This window comes from Dioscorea cayenensis, chromosome 14 (assembly GCF_009730915.1).
Source record: "Dioscorea cayenensis subsp. rotundata cultivar TDr96_F1 chromosome 14, TDr96_F1_v2_PseudoChromosome.rev07_lg8_w22 25.fasta, whole genome shotgun sequence".
Lineage (NCBI taxonomy): Eukaryota > Viridiplantae > Streptophyta > Magnoliopsida > Dioscoreales > Dioscoreaceae > Dioscorea > Dioscorea cayenensis.
This window is the reverse complement of record NC_052484.1, coordinates 13,301,609-13,317,846: the sequence shown is the minus strand read 5'-3', so window position 1 is coordinate 13,317,846 and position 16,238 is coordinate 13,301,609. Positions and strand designations below refer to the sequence as shown.

Sequence of the window (16,238 nt, the reverse complement as noted above, 5' to 3'; positions counted from 1 at the left end):
CTTGGTTTTTTTTTTTTTTTTTGGCTAAAGTAGTAATATGTTTATTTTTAATTGTATAAATGGTTTTATGCCATTTTATTTCTCAAAATGGCCTTTAAGACCATTGTATTTATCTCCGGTCAATATTTAAGTGTTAACTGGACATTTTTATACCTTTAAAAAAATATTATTTTTTCACTTTCCTCGGTTTTTTTTTCATAATTACTATAGTGGTAATGTTTTAGTTTTTTTAAGTTAATTTTTATGAAAATTTTATTGTAACTATTTTAAAACTTAATATTTTTTTTAAATAAAACCTATCAAATATTTAAATGGTTATTGTTCTAAAAAGGAAGCATTTTAAAACTTATTAATTTTTTTTAAAAAAATTCACCATTTTATATCTATTTTTTCTTTTTTTGTTACAATATTAAAATAGAATGCATTTTTTAAAAACCTAGTTATTTTTTACTTTTATGTCTTAATAGTTTCTAGTGGTATAAATGCAATCATTAATATATATGTTAAGCCCTTATAAGTAGGCCATTGGCTCTTATTGGCAAACTTATGCTCCATTATTTTACAATGCATATAAAAATAATAATGAATTTAATTTTAAAAATATTTATATATGTGTATATGAAATAAAATTATGGTCATAAGTTGATAACGAAATTTGTAAAAAAAAACATATGAGATGGGCCAACTTTTTCTCCAAATAGTCCTTGCTATTGTCATAATATAAAAATAATAATATATTATTAAAAATAAAAAGATAAATTTAGAAAATAAATAAATAAATTCCTTAAAAAAATTGGGTTAAAAAAGCTGCAAATAAATGGATCTAATAATGATAAAAAAAAATAAGAAGCCAAAATATAAAAGGCCATAATTTTTTATTTTTAAAATACCTAATCAGCAACCCAAACATCACCTATGTGCTGACTAAGTTGCGATTTGATGGCCCTAAGACTATTTTAACATATATAATGGCTTAGAACCATTTAAATAATATTAAAATAAAAAAAAATAAGAGCTACATAGGGAAATAGTCTTTTTTTTTTTTTCATTTTTTTTCTGCTTCTGCTGTAGATCCTTTCCTTTGCCATCTATCTATGCATTGAAGTCCTTTATCTTGGTGGATCTAGCTATTTAGGTTAAGTAACAACAATTCTTTGCTTATTTACCTAATTTATTGTCTAGAATAAATTAGGGTTTTGAATATTTTTGGAGCCACCATTAGGGTTTGAAGGTTGAGGAGAAAAAGACCACCATTGGAAGAGAGCTTGATGATCTTCATTATCTGATTGGGTTTAGCTTATTTTTCCCTTAACTTTCATTCATGTTTTGGATACTATGAGGAGTTGGAGGCTGTTAGGGAATACAGCTGTGTATACAGTTGTATCTATATTTGTATAGCTACCATATTTATATAACTGTGTATCTATATATACCCTGTACAATTGTAGGTTTGTTGTTATGAAAATTGATTAATCTTTTACACCTAACATGGTATCAGAGAGGTTTTCTAAACCTAAATTTTTCCGCGCCGCCGCCCTCGATCCGCGTGCGCCGCCTCGATCCGTGCGCGCCGCCCTCGATAGCCGCGCCCGCACGCGCGACCTAGCCGCCCAGTGCGATTCGCCACGCGCGCCCAGCCGCCCAGCGCGCCTCGCCGCCAGCAGCGCCTGCGCCGCAGCGCGCCCATCCGCCTCGCCGCGGCGTCGATCGCCAGTAGCGACTGCGCCCAGCGCCCGACCCGCTCGCCACGCAGCGCCCGATCGTCTAGCGCGTCTCCCGTCTGCGCGCCGCCCTACGCGCGCATTCAGTAACGCCGCCCTAGCAGCGCATTCGGTACGCGCCGCCCGCGCCGTCCTTGGCCCCCGCGCAGTCTTCAGCCCGTAGTGTGTTTCTCATGGCCTCTGCCCAGGTTTCTTATCTCCAGAAGGCGGACGTCATGCTCAATGGCAATAATTATAAAGCATGGTCGTCCACTTTACGTGTGCTCCTTCGCGGACTTAATCTTTGCGGTCATATTGATGGTACCCGTCCGCCTCCAGTTTCTTCTAGTGCCGCCTCTTCTAGCTCCCCTTCATCTACAGTTACCAGCGCGTCCTCTTCCACGCCTGCTGACTTACTCAAGTGGACTGAGGATGATGCTCGTACCATTGCTATCATCTGTCAGTCCTGTGAGCTTCCTATTTGTTTGGCTGTTTGTGATCTTTCTACAGCGAAGGCGATTTGGGATCATCTGCGCGCACTCTATCTTCCTTCCAGTCAGGCGTTGCGTTACTCCTTGCTACAGACTCTCACCTATACCTATCAGCGTGAGACCTCTGTCTCGGATTTCTTTGCCGTGATCAGTGATTTATGGCGTCAGTGTGATGAGATGACCCCCTCTCCTTCTCCGACCTGTGCCCAGTGTCTTGCCATTGCTCAGGATCGTGATTATCTTCGCATTTATGAGTTTCTCATGCGTCTTCGCCCTGAGTTCGAGGCCGTTCGGGCTCAGCTACTGCACCGGGTTACACCTCCGTCTGCTAGTGATACTCTGGCATATGTGCTTGCTGAGGAGACTCGTCTTCGGTCTTTGGATGTGGTTCCACCACCTGCTGCTACTCATTACATTCTTCTTGCTCCCAGCTGGAACCCAGTGCCGACCATTGCTCCTTTGATGCCGTCTCTCGGTCTTAGCGCTCCCGTCCGTCCCTCTATCTCAGTCTCAGGGACCGGTTTCTAGTGCATCTCCTCGACGGTCAGTTCGGTGTCATTACTGCCATGCTCCCGGCCATATTCGTACTGAGTGTCGCAAGTTACAGCTGGGCTCGGGATGAGCGAGCACTGACGACATGCCTCCCCACCCCACCCTCAGCTACTCTGGTGGTCCGTTGTCTGCTGAGCAATTTCAGCAACTTATTCAGCTGCTTTACAGGAGTCAGATATCTCCTTCTTCGGCCCCAGTACTCACTCAAGATGCCTCCTACGTCTCCACTCACCCATCAGTCGCCTCCGCCCCTACAGGTTTTTCTTCATCCTCTTGGTTACTTGACTCTGGAGCTTCTTTTCATATGACCTATGATGCTACCCACCTTCACTCTCTTCACCCTTTTTCTTCTGATCTTCGTGTCATTATTGCTAATGGCACGACACTCCCTGTCCCTAGTCGTGGCCTCTTACACACCACTCATTTTCATATTCCTGATGTTGCCTTTGTGCCACAGCTCTCCATGAACCTTATTTCTGCTAGTCAGCTCGCTCCTCTTGGCTATCTTGTTATTTTTGATGAGTTTGGTTGTCGTGTGCAGGATCGTCTTACAGGGACCCTCATTGGAGTTGGCCATCGCCATAGTGCGGTGTATGTGCTCGATCATCTTCGTCTTCCGTTCTCTTCTACGTTACCAGCTGCCTCTATTTATTATTTTTCTACTGTTCGTTTCCATCAGTGGCATCATCGGCTTGGCCATCCTAGTGGTTCTCGCCTGTCTTCTCTTATTCATCAGGGTGTTTTAGGTCGTGTTTCAGTTGATAATTCTCATTCTTGTTCGGGTTGTAAGCTTGGCAAACAGCTACAACTCCCGTTTCCTTCAAGTGTGTCTAGGTCTAGGTCTCCGTATGAATTAGTTCATTCGGATGTTTGGGGTCCTGCCCCGTTTGTTTCCAAAGGTGGACATCGTTATTATGTTATTTTTGTTGATGATTTCTTTCATTACACTTGGATTTATTTTATGCGTTCTCGTTCCGAGTTTTTAAAGGTTTATATTGATTTCTCTAATATGGTACGCACCCAATTTTCGGCCACCATTCGTACTTTCCGTTCCGATTCAGGAGGGGAGTATCTTTCTCATGAGTTTCGTGAGGTTCTTGCCTCCCACGGCACTCTTCCTCAGCTCTCTTGTCCTGGTGCCCATGCTCAGAATGGCACTGCTGAAAGAAAACATCGTCATATTCTTGAAACCGCTCGTACTCTTCTCATTGCCTCCCATGTTCCCCCTCACTTTTGGGCTGAGGCTGTCTCTACTGCTGTTTACCTCATCAATCTTCAACCCTCTTCCTTTCTTCAAGGTTGTAGTACAGGGGAATGTCTTTTTTCCAGCCCACCCCGTTATTCTCATCTTCGTGTGTTTGGTTGTTTGTGTTATGTCCTCCTTATGCCTCAAGAACGGACTAAACTTTCTGCTCAGTTTGTTCCTTGTGTCTTCCTTGGTTATAATCCTGAGCACAAAGGCTATTGGTGTTATGATCCTGTTACACGTCGCCTCCGTATCTCGCGTGATGTCTCTTTTATTGAGGATCGTCCTTTCTTTGTCCCTTCCCCTTCCTCTTCTTCTCTTTCCTCTACTACCTCGATCGATGTTCAGTTTCTCATTGTGTCCTCACCACCTTCTCTATCCCCACCTCCATCTGTTTCACAGTTGACTGCTGACCCTCCTGTCCAGGTTTCTATTCCCGCTCCTCCTCTTCCTGAGTAGTCACCCCCGGCGCCAACGGCTTCCTCTGATGTGTTCCCTGCGGATGATCCCCCTGCACGTCACTATCCTCTTCGTGATCGTAATCCCCCTGATCGCCTTAATCTTGTTTCTCAGCTTCTTGACCTACCTATTTCTCCCTCCAATGGCCCTCCAGAGCCATCTTCTTACCGAGAGGCTGTCAAAATACCTGAGTGGCAAGCTGCTATGTCTGCTGAGTTGGAGGTGCTCGAGCGCACCTCTACATGGGATTTGGTTCCCCTTCCTCCTGGCGCTGTTCCCATTACCTGCAAGTGGGTCTACAAAGTAAAGACTCGCTCTGACGGTTCTGTAGAGCGGTACAAGGCTCGCCTTGTGGCTCGTGGTTTTCAGCAGGAGCAGGGACGAGATTATGATGAGACTTTTGCTCCCGTAGCTCATATGACTACCATTCGAGCTCTCATTGCTGTTGTTGCTATTCGACGATGGTCCCTTTTTCAGCTTGATGTGAAGAATGCTTTTCTTCACGGGGATCTTCAGGAGGAGGTTTACATGCTTCCTCCCCCTGGTTTTTCTTCTGATTCTGGTTTGGTCTATCGCCTTCGGAAGGCTCTCTATGGTCTCAAACAGGCTCCTCGTGCCTGGTTTGAGCGTTTCAGTTCTGCTGTGGTTGCTGCTGGTTTTCAGCCTAGTCCGCATGATCCCGCTTTATTTGTGCACTCTTCCTCTCATGGTCGGACTTTGTTGTTGCTTTATGTGGATGATATGATCATCACTGGTGATGATCCTGCTCATGTGGATTTTGTCAAGCATCACCTTCAGCAACATTTCCAGATGACTGATCTTGGTCGATTGAGCTATTTTTTGGGCATTAAGGTCACTTCTACTTCTACTGGTTTTCAGTTGTCCCAGCAGCGCTACACATCTGATATCCTCGCATGGTCAGCTCTCTCTGACTCTTGTGCTGTGACCACTCCCATGGAGCTACATCTTCAGTTGTGTGCTGATGAGGGGACTCCCTTATCTGATCCGACACGCTATCGTCACTTGGTTGGGAGTCTGGTCTATCTTACCCTCACTCGTCCAGACATTGCTTATGCTGTGCATGTTTTGAGCCAGTTTGTTAGTGCACCTACTTCTGTTCACTATGCCCATCTTTTGAGGCTTCTGCGCTATCTTTGGGCGACTCCGTCTCGATACTAGAAATGATATTCCAACCTAATAACATCAACTATAATGAAAATTGTTATAAAAAGAGTACCTGAGGTTCATGGCTACTAGAAAAGGATATATTCTGTTCACGTATTGCTTGAGTTGGTACATTATCAGCATCTCCTAAAGAACCAGAATTTAAATTTGATACAGGTACTTAGGTGATATTCATTCCATGGAACAAAGCTTGGAGTTGTGACATAATAGAAAGAAATTGTTGGTGCATAGATGATTTTTTGAGCTGCTAGCTATTCTTTCATTTCTTTTCTCATTTCCTCTCTCATTAGTTCCTTCATGCCTCCAACAAAACTTTGAGAAATTTTTATATAAGATTCACCACTAACTCCTTTACCTTATAAATTTATTGGTGTAACACTCCTCCCATACAATATAACATGACCTAGTCTTGTCCCTTCCATCACAATAGAAAATGCATCAATAGATTGGTTCTTACTGCTTTATTGTGATTGAATGTTGTACATAACAAATTGCATTGTTATCATCATGCATTTTTCCCAGTCTTCATAATGATTTCTCCTTCTTTTTGTACAAACTACTCTTTTTAGTTGTTTTGATTGTAGAAAACTAGAATTGACTGAGGAACCCTAAAGATTGTGAATCAGCCTTTCTCAAGATACACAACTTGTCTGTGGTCTGTGAAGCTATATGGGGCCCTAGCTTCTATCTCTAGCTATAAAAAGGGATTAGAAAAGGGGTTTTAGGTTAAGAAAGGCAGGGAGAAAGGGGTTGGTTGCTGAAATAGAAGAAAGGAAGTTCTAAGGACTTTAAAAGAGGCTGGAGAAGGAGAAAAAAAACTGGGAAATTGAAGAACAGATCCTTGTAGACGTCATAGGGAATCCTCTCATCCTTGTTGTGCTGCATCTTGCAAAATTTTTACTCTTCCTATTTTCCTTTGTAATTGAGACAATGTGTGTGTAAAACATTCCTTTAGGTTTGGGATTAGCCCAAAATAAGTTTTTTTTTTGAAGTGTTGATACTTTTTGTATGGATCTTTTGCGCTTAAAGGTGGATTTCTTAAGTTGATTTCTGATTCAAGTTACACAGCTTGTGATTGTGAAAGCATTCTTTGCTTATCTTAGAGATCTAGGTTAACTGAAAGGGTAAACTGGGCCTTGGAACCTTTTAAATCACCTTGAATCTACTGAAAGGTAATTCTTGAGGGTTTATCACTTAATTACTATTCTTATTAGGGTTTTGAAGCGGTTTATCTACCATGAAAGTAGGAGATAGCTTTTTTAAAGGCCAACTTTTTGTCTCTTGAAAGAGAGTGACAGGTAGCTTAGGATTAATGCCCTTCAAGAGATCTACCCAAATCCAGTCTAGATCCAGCATATCATTCATTTACACTTTGTGGTGAGTTCCCAAACCTAAGTTCATCTAAATCTGAATCCTAATCCACAGCCTTGCATTCCTGTAATCTTGATTGTGTTGTATTTCCTGCTACTTGTTGTTTCTACTTTCCACTCTTTTAACCGTCTAGATAACTCACTGTTGCAATAGATTGGTAATCATACTTGGTCCTCGTGGGATCGATACTTTATTACTACTTGGCAAAGCCGTGCGCTTGCGGTTGTGTAACAAGTTCTTGGCACTGTTGCCGAGGACCATAGTGTTGATATTGATTGAATTACAACCTGGTTAGACTAGGTGTTTTATTCTCTGTTTTCTCCATTTAATCCAATCTCCTTAACTTGCTTAATTTCTTTGTAGGTCAATTCTCCTTCTATGCAAAGAAATTGAAGTCTTGGAAGTCTCTTGGAACCAGATCAAGAATTTCAGAAGGATTTCCGGCTTCAATATCAAGGAAGGCAAAACTAACAGAATCCTCACAAGCATCAAACGTGGAAGATAACAACAAGACTTTGAGAGAGTTTGCGGCCCCGAGTGCTAAAGGATTGCATTCCAGTATTGCAAGACTACCTGTCGAAGCAAACAATTTTCAGCTGCAGCCAGCACTTATGTCATTAATTCAACATAATCAGTTTGGAGGCTCACTAGTAGAAGATCCACACCTCCATCTCTATGTTTTCCTTGAATACTATGACACTATTAAGCTCAATGGAGTCCCACAAGATGCAGTTAGGCTCAGAATTTTTCCTTTCTCATTATGGGACAAGGCTCGAGCTTGGTTACACTCACTACCTGAAGGCTATGGAACCAAATTACTGGTTTTTGTCAAAAGGATGGTGAATTGCTTTATGAAGCTTGGGAAAGATTCAAGGAGCTAATGAGATTATGCCCACATCATGGCTTTATAGAAAAGGCTGGTTGTTCAAACATTCTACAGTGGATTAAATTATAACTCTCGCATTTCAGTTGATACTGCATCAGTAGAAGCTTTGATGAACAAAAGTGTAGATAACACTTATAACTTGATTGAAAACATGGCGCTTAACCAGTACCAATGGGCAAATGAAAGAAACACCACTCCAAAACCTACAGGAAGACATGATGTGGAGACCTTAAACCTGATTACAGCCAAGGTGGATGCTCTAACTCAAAAATTCAACAAGCTCAATGTCAGTGCTTCAAGTGCCGCCAATGTCACATGTGAAATATGAGGTTCCACAGGACATTTAGTTGCAAATTTCCAGTTGATTGCATCCACGTCTTCTGAACCATCAATGAAGCAAATGATCTATCTTAACAACTTCAGTCAAAGACATGTCAATGATCCATTCTCCAACACTTACAACCCTGGTTGGCGAAATCATCCCAACCTTTCCTATAAGAGCAATCAGCCTCATTTTGATCAAAACCTCAGCTCCAATGTTCCTAGACAACCACTAGGATTTTAGCAGAGGATTTCCAATCCACAACTAGTGCAGAAATCGAATTTAGAGGCCTTGTTAGAGAATTTTGTTGCAGGACAAGCTAAACAAAATGAAGAATTCAGGCAACAAAGTCAAGTCATGAATGAAGCAATTCGGCAGCTTACTTCCAAGGTTGACTCCTTGGCGACCCACAAGAAAATGCTAGAAAATCAAATTGCTCACAAAAAGCGAGTTCTTCATCTAGACCCCAGGGATGTTTCCAGGAAAACCAGAAATTAATTCGAGTGAACATTGCAAAGCCATAACTCTAAGGAGTGGGAAGCAATTGGAAGATCCTAAGTCAAAACAAGTAGAAAATGAAAATTTCGGGGTGAATCCAGCTGAAAAAAATGATACACCACAGCAAACGGCTGAACAAAATATTGAAGATGCAGAAAAAGTTTATGAAGCACCGAGGTAGATACCTCCAAAACCTTACATATCACCTGTGCCATTTCCACAAAGATTAGCCAAAGCCAAGTTGGACAAACAATTTGGAAAGTTTTTGGAAGTTCTTAAGAAGCTATACATCAATGTCCCTTTTACAGAATCTTTGTAATAAATGCCATCATACGCAGAGTTTTTGAAGGATATTTTGTCCAAGAAAAGAAGATTGGAGGAATAACAAACAGTGGCACTAACAGAAGAGTGCAGTGCCTTAATTCAGAACAAATTGCCTCCAAAGCTAAAGGATCCAGGCAGTTTCTCGATTCCATGTGAAATTGGGATAACAAGCTTTGAACGGGCTCTGTGCGATCTTGGTGCAAGTGTAAGCTTGATGCCTTTGTCGGTATGAAAGGAACTAGACATGGGTGAGTTGAAGCCGACAACAATTTCCTCGCAACTTGCAGATTGATCAGTCAAGCATCCCATAGGTATTCTTGAAGACATTCCAATCAAGGTTGGTAAGTTCTTTGTACCCACTGATTTTGTAGTGTTAGAAATTGAAGAAGATGCTCAAATTTCGATCATTCTTGGAAGGCCTTTCTTGGCTACTATAGGGGCACTTATTGATGTAAAAAATGCAAGCTTTCTTTAACTGTTGGTGAAGAAAAAATGGAATTTGATTTGGCTAACTCTGATAAACACTCTTTTGTTGAAAGCTCTTGTTGTAGGGTTGATCTACTTGAACAAGTTATCAAAAAGAAGTTGCCAAAACACATTTCCAAAGACCCCCTCCAGCTGTGTTTGGTACAAGATGAGCTGGAAAATGATGAAGATGGTGAGAGTGAGGATTATGCACAGCTGCTGCAGTCCAAGAAATTTCTGCAGCACCAGCAGGCCAAAATTGAAACTCTGGAACCAGTTTCCACAGTACACAACCCTGAAAACTGTAAAGCTCCAATGGTAGAATTAAAACCTCTCCAATCCACTCTCATGTATGAATTCCTTGGACCCAATTCCACATATCCTGTGATTATTAATGCTGATCTAAGCAGGACGGAATCTGAAAAACTTCTCAATGAGCTTAGATTACACCAAAAGGCTATAGGATACACCATAGATGATTTGAAAGGAATACAACCTTCAGTTTGTATGCACAGGATTTTACTTGAATCTGATTACAAACCTTCTATTGAGTACCAAAGAAGATTGAACCACAATATGAAAGAAGTTATTAAAAAAGAAGTGCTCAAATTGCTTGATGCCGGTGTGATTTACCCAATTTCCAATAGTGAGTGGGTTAGCCCGGTACAAGTGGTTCCCAAAAAGGGAGGCATGACGGTTGTGAAGAATGAAAATGATAAATTAATCCCAACTAGAACGGTCACGGCTTGGAGGATATGCACTGACTATAGGAAATTGAACAAATCAACAAGGAAAGACCATTACCCACTTCCTTTTATAGATCAAATGCTAGAAATGTTGGCTAAACACTCTCATTTTTGTTACTTAGATGGATTTTATGGTTTCTACCAAATTCCTATGCATCCTACTGACCAACACAAGACCACATTCACTTGTCCCTACGGCACTTTTGCCTATAGGGGGATGCCATTTGGTCTTTATAACGCTCCCGCCACCTTTCAACATTGCATGACAGCCATTTTCTTAGACTTTATTGAAAACATAATGGATATTTTTATGGATGATTTTTCGGTGTATGGCACAACCTTTGATGAATGCTTAGCTAACTTGTCTAAGGTCCTATACAGGTGTCAAGAAATGAATCTCATCCTTAATTGGGAGAAGTGCCATGTTATGGTTCAGGACGGCATTATGCTGGGACGTGTGGTGTCCGAGCGTGGAATTGAAGTTGACAAAGCGAAGGTTGAAGTCATAGAGAAAATGCATCTGCCTACTTCAATTAAAGCAGTCCTTAGCTTCCTAGGACATGCAGGATTCTATCGGCGCTTTATAAAGGATTTCTCAAAAATTGCAAAACCTTTAACTAACTTGTTGGCTAATGATGGTCCTTTCGATTTTAATCATGACTCTTTGGATGCATTCTGCAGGTTGAAAAAGGCATTGCTTACTGCATCAATAATTCGGCCACCTAATTGGGAGTTGCCCTTTGAAATCATGTGTGAGACGAGTGACTACGCGGTGGGGTTGTGCTTGGGCAGCGGAAGGAAAAGAGGTTAAATGTAATCTACTATGCAAGCAAGGCATTGGATGAAGCCTAAGTTAATTATGCCACAACAGAAAAAGAACTCCTTGCAGTTGTATTCGCCTTTGACAAATTCAGATCCTACCTCATTAGCTCCAAAGTGATAGTATGCACAGACCATGATGTGATCAAGTATCTCTTAAGCAAGAAAGATGCCAAGCCAAGACTAATTAGATGGATCCTCCTTCTTCAAGAATTCGACCTTGAGATTCGAGATAAAAAAGGTGCAGAAAATGTGGTAGCTAACAACCTCTCAAGATTGCATCAGGATGTGGATAAGAATGGAGAACATGAGCTGGCTACAATGATGCATTTCCTGATGAACAATTTCTGAAAATTTCCACAATTAAAGTTCCATGGTATGCAGATTTTGTAAACTACCTAGCTTGTGGAATTCTGCCACCTGATCTGAAATTTCAGCAGAAGAAAAAGTTCTTTTCAGATTTGAAACATTATTTTTGGGATGAACCATTTCTTTACAAGCGATATGCTGATGGAATACTTCAAAGGTGCATTCCCGAAGATGAAGCAGAAAACGTCATGTTCCATTATCATTCTTTAGCTTATGGCGGTCATTTCAGTTCTTCAAAGACTGCAGCCAAAGTACTTCAAGCTGGGTTCTATTGGCTGACACTTTTCAAAGACGCGAGAAGATATGTGCTTGCTTGTGATCACTGTCAAAGAACAGGAAACATCTCATGGAGACATGAAATGTCTCTTAATTACATCCTTGAAGTGGAAAGCTTTGATGTTTGGGGAATAGATTACATGGGGCTGTTTCCATCTTCATGCAACAACAGATATATCCTTGTGGCTGTGGATTATGTCTCCAAATGGGTAAAAGCTCTTCCATCCCCAACAGATGATGCCCGAACAGTAATTAAACTCTTCAAACGAATTATTTTCCCAAGATTCGGAGTTCCTTGAGTTGTGATAAGTGATGGAGGATCACATTTCATAGAAAGACAATTCGAAAGCCTCCTTAGAAAATATGGAGTAACACACAGGATCGCCACACCGTACCACCCTCAAACAAGTGTGCAGGCTAAAATTTCAAATCGAGAAATCAAAAGTATACTTGAGAAAATAGTCTCGACAATAAGAAAAGATTGGTCATTGAAACTTGATGATGCTTTTTGGGCATATAAAACAACCTACAAAACCCCCATTGGCATGACCCCATTTCGTTTAATTTATGGCAAGGCTTGCCATTTATCAATTGAATTGGAACACAGGGTATTCTAGGTAATTAAAGCCCTCAATTTTGATATGAAAACAACTGGAGAAAATAAGAAGCTTCAAATACAAGAACTGGAGGTATTACGATTGGATGCCTATGAAAACTCAAAGTTTACAAGGAAAGAACTAAATTATGGCATGACAAGCAGATTGTTCCTAGAGAATTTCGAGAAGGGGATTTGGTCCTGCTTTTTAATTCACGATTCAAGATTTTTTCGGGGAAATTAAGGTCAAGATGGTCAGGACCCTTTAGAGTGTCCAAGGTCTTTCCATATGGTACTATTGAAGTTCACAATGAGTTAACCGGTACCTTCAAGGTCAATGGATAAAGACGGAAGCATTATATCATTGGAGAGCTCATTGAGGAAGGGAGAACTTATGCTCTCCCAACCTTCCCCCATCACTGAATAATTGAATAAAAAGGGGTCGCACTCATGACCTTGAACGAACTCTTGTTTTTCTTTTTGATTTTTCAGTCTTTTGGTCTTTTTCTCTGTTTGTGTATACAAATTTTCAAATTATGTTAGCTGCTTCAGATTCAAATGTTTTCTGCAAGTTTAGAATTATTTCAGAGCTCCTTCCAGCTTATTTGATGTTCAAATGTACAGACCAGACTGTAAGTAGCCAGTGTAGACTCGTCTGGTTGTGCCCTGAAGCACAACCAGAGTGCGTCAGGGAACATAAGTGTGGATCGTGCGCTGATGAGGAGAGTCCAGGAATAGTTTTTCCTCCAAATTTTCCAGTTTTTACTCCCGATCCCAAAGTCCACCCTTTACTTTCCACCCACCCCCATTACTTTTTCTCTCACCCTAAGACTGACCTAAGTGCTTCTTATGCCTTTCCCCATAATCTTCTTGTCCGTTCATTTATTCCTCATTACCTTTTCCTACAACCGAGACACCCTCATAACTTCCCATCACTTTAACTATTCACCTCCCCATTCCCTCTCTTGTGTTTTCCATTACTCACTAATTCCGACTCCCACCATTCTCTCACAGCCCAAACCATCAACCTGAGCACCTCCATCATCTCCACCCACTCTCATCAGTCTTCTCACCCTACCCTGATTTCCACTAGCAGCGCCTCCAACATGCAGACCAGGAGAACCAAATGTACAGCTGCTACAACTAGCTCCCAGGACCAGCCTCCACGACCTCCTCCGGGGAGCCACCCCTTGATTGAACAGTTACTTGAAGCATCTTCACACAACATCATCTTCCGGGATGCTTTCCAATGAAACAGGTACCGAGTTCTCTCTAAACGAAGAAATGTTCCAACCAGGTATACAGATGACAATCTCTTGCGCACCTTAGGTATTCTAGATTATGTCCATTTGATGGTAGGTAATTTAGGATGAACCGCATTCGTTAACATGAGGTTTCCTACCTATAAGCGTCTAACCCTAGAATTTCTGAGCTCCATTGATGTCCATCTTCGTTATGGCCCAGGCAGTGAGGAAGATGAGATTACATTTCGACATCTTAACCAAGACTATAAGCTAAATCTAGCCCAGTTTAATCAAATTTTCAGTCTTCCAACTCGTGGAGAACGCCGAACACCTCAGGACTTTGATGCCACAGATTTTTGGCACACACTCACCAACAAACCCAAATATGAATCCTCCACAGCTAAAGCCACCAGTCTTAGGAACCCATGTTTCTGGTACATTCATCGCATAATGGTTCTCACCTTGTTTGGTCGCGGTGACTGTGGAGCCATAGTTAGGTAATCTGAACTTATGTTTCTTTGGGCAATATTGTATAACACTCCACTAGACACAAGCGCACACTTAGCTCGCCAGTTTGCCAAAGTTGGCAAGGCTTCATCTAGTGAGATTGTAATTGGCGGCCTCATAAACCCAATTACATTTGCCTTTTACTATGATTTGTCTCCACTTCAGAGAATTCCAGGTAACATTCGGCTGGATATGGAGGCCTGTATGGCCACGAAAATGATTGTCAAAGAAGCCGATGTCTACTACCTCATGCTTAAGGGGGGCACGCCACCTTATCCTCTCCCTAACCCCGAGCGGACCACTGTCCACCACCCTGAAAACTGGGGATTTCCTGGCCTGAACCCTCCTGCACCAAGACATGCTGAAAATCCTCCTACAGAACATGATCCACAATACCCGCGGTAAGATCCATAGCCCACAGACAATCTCACGCGCATTCTGACAGCCCTCAATACCATCTCTGCTGAACAGCAAGCACAAAGGCCTATTCTAAATTAACTTCAGCAGCAGACCAATTCGATCTATGAGTGGCTCGTCGCACAAGGCCACTTTCCTCCTCCGCAATAATTCGGTAAGTTCTTTCCCCTAATTGCTTACTTTTTTCTTAAATCTTGACATTGAGGGCAATGCAAATAGTAAGCCTGGGGAAGTTAGTTTGGCAGTAGAATAGTTGCATCCCTTCATGCATCCTTCCATACACTCTTGCATTTGGATATTCATCTTGTATACAAACAAAAACTTGCATAAAAAAAATTAAAAAAAAAAAACTCTTGGCATCAGTAATCTTATGATGAATTGTTTAGCATGACACAAAAAAGGGCATGGGATAGTTGTTCTTATCTAATAGTGAATGGACTGTACATCCTGCATTTGAATGAGTGTAACTTTGCTAATCTCATTGTTTGTGATCTTGCATTTTAATTTAGTATATACATTTGTAACGAACTCTTCATGGGATTTCGTGACCCCATAACATTCTCCTTGGCCAAGTTAAGTTCTCAAATAAGAGGGAAATGACATAGATAATGTTTTGAGTTTAAAAAAAAAAGTCTTTGGCATCACTCCTCTGTTTTCATGGGCTACTTGCTATTGAAACATGAGTGTGTCTATGTAGGATTGTAATAAGTAGAAGGGTGGCTCTTTTGCCTAACCAGCATATGCACCCTTCGAAAAAAAAAGAAAGATAGATAGACCACTACATTCTACGTTAGTCGGACAAAGAATCGAAAAAAAAAGAGAATTTCAGAGTCCAATCATGCAGGCCCATGTTTTCATTTTTATCAAGGAATTCTTTGTAGCTAAAATCACTACCCGGGTTGCATAAAATAATAGAAGGTATCCCACCTTTAATGCGGATCGGTTTCTCATATTTGCGATTGGTTTGCCAATCCCTCTGTGCACCAATTAGTTCTCTCCAGTGCTTTATACATAGATACACCGGTGAGACATCATCAATGACATTGTATAGTACATCTTGATGAAATGTAGCTTGATTGAAATTCAGATGCCCACAGATGTAATTATGATTACCTAGAGAATGGGCCCAAGCAGTTTTACCAATATAACTTGGGCCTTCAATAATCAGACTAATGGGCTTAATACAATCTTCCTTGAGTATTACTATATTCTCCTCTGGCCGCGCAACAGCATTAATCAAAAAATTATGTTGAATCCAATCATTCATAAGCCTTGTTATATTAAATGATGAATATGCCCAGAACAATCTGTAAGGATCAAGATGCTTGTAAAATATTCTTTCATAATTGTGCCTTAAGTTGTGATATTGTAATGTAAATATTCTGGGATCATTCCTTCTGATAATCTTCAATGCCTCCTCTATGGAACCTGAATTCAGAGCATTATCATAAACATCAGTTAATGGTTGTCTTCCATTTCTTGATAATCTTGAATCTTCTTGGAATATACCCCAATTCACATAATCACCACACTTTTCATTGTATAACCAATATGTATAACCAACATGTACAATACGAAGAGGTTTGCAAGGCTGTATGCCGTAGTAATTCGGCACTAACATCTTCTAATTATGTAAACCTACTTCCAGGTGAGTCCTACAAGGATAGGGAATCTATCTTATGTGGATCTCTGGCTGATCATGATTCCCATGCTATGAGGGATATGGACCCAATTAAGCCTTCTATTTCAGAGGTAGGAACATAAAC

The 16,238-nt window shown here is 41.0% G+C and overlaps 1 protein-coding gene and 1 non-coding gene across 2 annotated transcripts; both read right to left on the bottom strand.

Moving 5' to 3' along the window:
* Nucleotides 1–7,803: 7,803 nt before the first annotated feature.
* LOC120276588 lies at nt 7,804–7,910 on the bottom strand. The gene has a single exon (XR_005541303.1). It is a non-coding gene; the product is annotated as a small nucleolar RNA R71 (small nucleolar RNA).
* Nucleotides 7,911–14,659: 6,749 nt separating this feature from the next.
* Nucleotides 14,660–16,093, bottom strand: LOC120276149. The gene is made up of 2 exons (XM_039282882.1): nt 15,400–16,093; nt 14,660–14,775 (listed from the first exon to the last, which is right to left on the bottom strand). The coding sequence occupies exons 1-2, from the start codon at nt 16,091–16,093 to the stop codon at nt 14,660–14,662; spliced, it is 810 nt and encodes a 269-aa protein (XP_039138816.1).
* Nucleotides 16,094–16,238: the final 145 nt, after the last annotated feature.